This window comes from Gorilla gorilla, chromosome 6 (assembly GCF_029281585.2).
Source record: "Gorilla gorilla gorilla isolate KB3781 chromosome 6, NHGRI_mGorGor1-v2.1_pri, whole genome shotgun sequence".
Classification (NCBI taxonomy): domain Eukaryota; kingdom Metazoa; phylum Chordata; class Mammalia; order Primates; family Hominidae; genus Gorilla; species Gorilla gorilla.
The window spans coordinates 9,895,350-9,901,349 of record NC_073230.2 but is presented as its reverse complement, the minus strand read 5'-3'; the positions used below and the strand labels follow the sequence as shown (position 1 = coordinate 9,901,349).

Below are 6,000 nucleotides of genomic sequence, written 5' to 3'. Positions count from 1 at the left end.
AGAAATCCTGCTTCTGTATCTGACCGGTTTACCTCTGACTTCACTTCAAACAGGAAGCCCTGAAGATTGACCTTTTCAAGTACAACACTTAAAGAACTTTCCCTCTGGAAGGATTTGTCGGCTACCCTTCCAAAAACAGACAGGTGCGGCCTGACTTCAAGTGCAGGCCCCGCCCTCCTCCGGTGAGTGGCCCGAGCCCTGGAGGCAGCTCCATCAGCCTCAGCATGCCCTCCCGGCGCCCGCATGCTCAGCCAGAGAAACCACAGGAGCGGGCGGGCGAGTGGGCGGGCGAGCGGGCGAGCGGGCGGGCGGGCGGAGGGGAGAGGGGAGATTTTACTCCAGCAATCCCTTCCACGTTTCGTATTAAATATCTGAAATATATTAATCTTAAAAAACAATATCGATACAGTACTCAATGGATAGAGGCAGTGGAGTAAACAAGAAGCCCAGATTGCAAAATCGTAGGTCATAAAAAAACTGGAGTGCGCGTGCGGCAGGTTCCAGGCACGCGAGGAAAAGCAACGCGAAAGCTTTCAGTCTCGGAGGAGGTTTTCGGGCTTGGGGTAGCCAAAGAGAACAAAGTCGGCCTCGTAGAGTTTGTACAGCTGCTGCCTCCAGGCCAGGGGGATCTTGGCGAACCAGTCCTCCTCCCAGCTGCTGGCGGTCCTGTTCCGGTAGCTCGGGGGGAAGCGGAGCTGCCGGTCCACCTGGAGCAGCTGCAGCAGCTGCGCGGCGTCCTCGTCCAGAGTCTCCAGCTTCCCCACGAAGTCGTAGTCGATCTGGCACGGGTGGCAGAGGCGGTACACCTGCCGCCAGTGCTCGTTGAAGGGCGCCAGCTTCTCCGTGTGCGGGTCCAGCAGGTACTGGATGAAGTTGGCGAAGGACACCTTGAGGCCAGCGCGGAAGGCCTCGCGCGCCGAGGCGGGCAGGCTGGTGTGGTTGGCGTACAGACGCAGCATGGGCACGGCGAACTTGCGGTAGAACTCCTCGTTCTCCAGCTCGAACTTGCTGCGGAAGGCGGAGATCAGGCGCACGAAGGGGTCGCGCACGAAGAGGAACTTGGTGTACTTCTTGAGCTTGACCTTCATGAGGTGGCGGGAGAGCTTCCCGTAGCGGCGCCAGAACTTGTTGAAGGTCAGGTGCGCGCTGGCGTTGTGCACGTGCTCGCGCGGGATGCGCAGCGGGTCGCGGTAGGGCGCACCGCGGTGCAGCAGGCTTCCGCTCAGCACGATCATCACGCGCTTCCAGTTGGTGCAGGCCACCTTGGGCACGTAGCAGTAGATGGCCCCGTGCCGGTCGTCCACGATCAGGTGGCTCAGCTCCGAGTTGGGGATGTCGTCGAATGCGCGCTCCTTGGTGGGGAAGGCCAGGCTGGAGTTGGCGCAGAAGCCCCGCAGCACGCTCCTCCGCTCCGCCTGCTGCCGGCCTTGGTCGGGGCTGCGCCGGGCGTCCCGCGGGGACCAGTCGTAGCCTCTCACGCTCTCCTCCATGCTCCCCGGCGCAGGCGGCTGCTCCGTCTCCTTTCTGGGAAGGTCGCTCTGCTTCACGCCAGCACTGAGAAACTTGTCCAGAAACTCGTCGACATCGGAGTCGGCCGTGAGCTCCCTGTCCCTGTCCGGCCCGGGCGTGGGCAGCGGCGGCCCCGTGTGCGGCCTAGAGAAGGACGTGTGCAAGTAGAAGTGCGCGGCGCCTGCGCTGTCCCAGTACACGATGATCAGCAGGATCATGAACACCGACCCCAGCACCAGCCACAGCCGGAACAGCCGGGCCTTGGTCATCCTGCCCCGGGTGGGCTGGGCCCTCTCCGGGCCTCTCACTTCAGCTTCCTGCAGAGCCGGGGCATCCTGCTGGGAACCTGCAGAGGCAATGACACACTAGTTAATGACTGAGGTGCACTGGGGCTCTGACTCCTGCCTTCTGATCAGTGGGGGCCTGGGGCCCGGAGGAGCAGGAGCGCTGGGCCACGTGATATCAGCTCGCCCTCCAGAGGGGCTGGAGGCTGAGGTCAGCAGTGCAGGGAGTCTACACATCCATGTGGCCGAGCACCCGTAATGACCCTGGACGCCAAGGCTCGCGTGCTTCCCTGGCTGGCAGTACTCCACATGTGCTGACACTCGCCACTGCCGGGAAAGTAATATTGCCCACAACTCCCGAGAAGAGGACGCCTCCCAGGGAGTGGAGACCAGCTCCAGGTGTGAGCCCTCCTGGACTCTGCCCTCTGCAACTCTTCCCAAGGCTGATTTTTTTTTTTTTTTTTTTGATATGGAGTCTCGCTCTGTTGCCCAGGCTGGAGTGCAGTGGCCCGATCTTGGCTCACTGAAAGCTGCGCCTCCCAGGTTCACGCCATTCTCCTGCCAAGGCTGATTTTAATCTTCAAATCTATCTCCTTTTCCTATAATAAACCATAGCCACAAGAATAACTGTGATCAGTGAGCTCTGTAATCTTTCTAGCAAATCATCAAACCCCACAGTGGTCTCAGGGACGCCTGCATTTGCTATTGGTGTCATAAGTAAGAGGGGTCTTGGGAACCATTCCTTAACTTCACAGTGACCCAACAACAGGAAAATTGTTTTGGCAACACCCACTGTACTTAAGTCGAATGCCAATGGAAAAACTGCACCCTACAGCTTCATCAGGGCCACCCTGAGAGCTGACCTTCCACACCACCCTGGCTTCCCAAAAGTAAGTGGCACATTCCTATTCCCCTGCCAGGCACCAGGGGGTGTTGGTGGGGCTGAGCTGGGAGCTGATCCCCCTTCCTCTGCCCATGGAAGTAGAGGTGCTTCCTCTGTCTGTCCCACCAGGGTACTGTCAGTGTGGTCCAGCAGGGAGCTAAGCCTTGACCCCACCTGGCATCCACAAGGTGGAAGGAGATGGTGTGAGGCAGGAGAGTCCACACTCTGACTCCCTCTCCCCCAGCCAGGTCAGGGCCCAGTAGGAGCTGAACTCCAACTCTACTCCACCCCTATCTGGCACCCATGACATGGCGTGAGGTGGTTAGAGGTGCGGCGAGTTGGCCCTCTACTTTCTCACCTCCTCTCTCCCGGGAATGGAAAACATTAATCATGCAAATATTAATGAAAAGAAAGCAGGAGTGGCTATCTTATTATCAGATGAAGCAAATTTCAGAAGGAAGGAAACTACTAGAGACAAAAGGACATTACATAATGACAAACAGTTCAATCCCCAGGAAGACATAATAATCCTAAACATGTATGCACCAAACAACAGAGCCTCAAAATACAAAAAGCAAAAATCGATAGAGCTAAAGGATAAACAGACAAATCCACAATTATGGCTGGAGACTTCAACACTTCACTCTTGATAACTGATAAAACTATGAGGCAGAAAATCAGCAAGGATACAGAAGAACTCAACACCAGCAACCAACAGGACATAACCGACATATGCGGAACACTCACCTAACAAGAGAACACAGTTTTTTCTAAGTGTCCACAAAACATTCACCATGGTAAACCAAACCTCAGCTAATTTAAAAGAATTGAAATCTTGACAGGGCACAGTGGCTCACATTTGTAATCCCAGCACTTCAGGAGGCCAAGGCGGGTGGATCATTTGAGATCAGGAGTTGGAGACCAGCCTGGCCAACATGGTGAAACCCTGTCTCTACTGAAATTACAAAATTTAGGCTGGGTGTGGTGGCTCATGCCTGTAATCCCAGCACTTTGGGAGGCCGAGGCAGGTGGATCACTTGAGATCAGGAGTTGGAGACCAGCCTGGCCAACATGGTGAAACTGTCTCTACTGAAAATACAAAATTTAGGCTGGGCATGGTGGCTTATGCCTGTAATCCCAGCACTTTGGGAGGCCAAGGCAGGTGGATCACCTGAGGTCAGGAGTTCAAGACCAGCCTGGCCAAGATTGTGCCACTGCACTCCAACCTGGGTGACTGAGCAAGACTCCATCTCAAAAAAATAAATAAAAATAAATAAATAAATAAAAATAAAAGAATTGAAATATTTTATATAAAGGAATAAAACTAGAAATCAATAACAGAAAAGACAACAGGAAAATCCACAAACACAAATTCCTGGAAAATAAATGACACATTTCTAAATAATAGCAAAGGAAAAAGTTAAAGTACACAGAATAGAATGAGAATGAAAATACAACATATGTTACAGTCACTGTGGTGCCAAGAGCATTAGAAAGCAGAAAAGGCCGGGCACGGTGGCTCTCTCCTATAATCCTAGCACTTTGGGAAGCCGAGGCGAGAGGATCTCTTGAGCCCTAGAGTCCAAGACCAGCCTAGACAACATGGCAAAACCCCATCTCTATAAAAAATGCAAAAATCTGCCATGCATGGTGGCATGCACCTGTAGTCCTAGCTACTCTGGAGGCTGAGGCAGGAGGATCGCTTGAGCCCAGGAGGTCAAGGCTGCAGTGAGCCGAGATCGTGCCACTACCCTCCAGCCTTGGTCTTAGCAAGACCAAGACCCTGTCTCAAAAGAAAAACAAAAACAAAAAACCAACCAAACAAACAAAAAAAACCTACAAATTATCTTTATCAGGAACAAGACAAGGAATGAAATTATAGATCCTGCAGCCATTGAAAGGATAAGGAACTATTACAAACAATTTTACACCCACAAATTTAGCAACTTAGATGAAACAGACCAATTCCTTGGCAACCACAAACTACCAAAATGAATAATCCTATACTAATTAAAGAAACTAAATTTGTAATGTAAAAGCTCCTTAAAAAGAAATCTCTGGGCCCAGATGGTTTCACTGAAGAATTCTATCAAACATTCAAAGAATAACAACATCAATTTTATACAATCTCTTACAGAAAGGAGAAGAGAGGACATGTCCAACTCATCATCCTAATACCCAAACCAGTGAAAATAAGTACAAAAAAAAAGAGGCCGGGCGTGGTGGCTCACACTTGTAATCCTAGCACTTTGGGAGGCTGAGGCAGGAGGAACACCTGAGGTCAAGGAGTTCAAGACCAGCCTGGCCAACATGGCGAAACCCTGTCTTGTAGGGAGACCCCCTGAAACTATTGCTATGGAATAAAAGATGAAATGCTCCTGATTACTGTAAATACAAAGTTGCATTCAGGATTGTGTAAAGACAATGCCAGGTTGGACTGTCAGAATGAGCCAACAGCACGTGATATGCTTCCCCCTGCAGAGAGCCTATGAACGGACATGCAGTCAGGGAGGTTTCACATCACCAAGATTCCTATCCCAGAAAAGCAGATGTTCATAGCTCTGGGAATGGAATGCGACCCTTGTGGAGAGCCTACAAACGGACGCATGGGGGGCGCCTGTCCATATGGATAAGATAGGGCTATAAACGCCCTCATCTTGCCACGGCTCTTCTAGGCCTCTTCAGGGTTAAGGCATACTCCCTTCTGAGAATTTCTGGTCTAACCAGTTGTCTAGCTTCACATCCTGTTTCTATGGATTGTTTGTAACCAGCTTTTGCTGCAACTATTACTGCTGATTAATATCTTGCTAATCATAGGTTATGGAAAGACTGTGTTTCTGTTTTAAGGCTCTGTTAGGAATTACTGATGCACACGCTATATTGTAAATTCTTATCTCTGTATACTGTACTTCTGCATACTGATGTTATGTTAAAGAATTACTTCATCCCCATGTGACCATCTCACCTCATAATCAAATGACCCTAAATCCCTCACTAACCTACCCCCACCCTCACTAAACTTAATAATAAATGCTGGTACATCCAGTGCATTGTTGGCACCACGGGACCAGAAGGCGGTGACCCCCCGGACCCAGCTTTCACTGTCTTGTGTGTGTCTATTATTTCTCAACCTGCCGATCCGCCTGGGAACAAAGAAAGAGCCCCGTTGCATTGCGGGCTTCCGGCCAGATCCCACAATACCGTCTCTACTAAAAAAATACAAAAAATTAGCTGGGCATGGTGGTGGACGCCTGTAATCCCAGATACTCGGGAGGCTGAGGCAGGAAAATCGCTTGAACCCGAGAGGCAGAGGTTGCAGTGAGC

At 51.3% G+C, this 6,000-nt stretch overlaps 1 protein-coding gene across 2 annotated transcripts in view; it reads right to left on the bottom strand.

Annotated features, from left to right (window-relative positions):
* Nucleotides 1–356: 356 nt before the first annotated feature.
* The window catches only part of CHST12 (carbohydrate sulfotransferase 12), a 30,429-nt gene continuing 24,785 nt past the window's right edge, over nucleotides 357–6,000 (bottom strand). For both annotated transcript variants that reach the window (XM_019031160.3, XM_055346783.2), the window contains exon 2: nucleotides 357–1,855. In XM_019031160.3, coding sequence (XP_018886705.1) covers nucleotides 534–1,778 — 1,245 coding nt within the window. In that variant the 5' untranslated portion in view covers nucleotides 1,779–1,855 and the 3' untranslated portion in view covers nucleotides 357–533. The remainder of the gene's footprint in view (nucleotides 1,856–6,000) is intronic.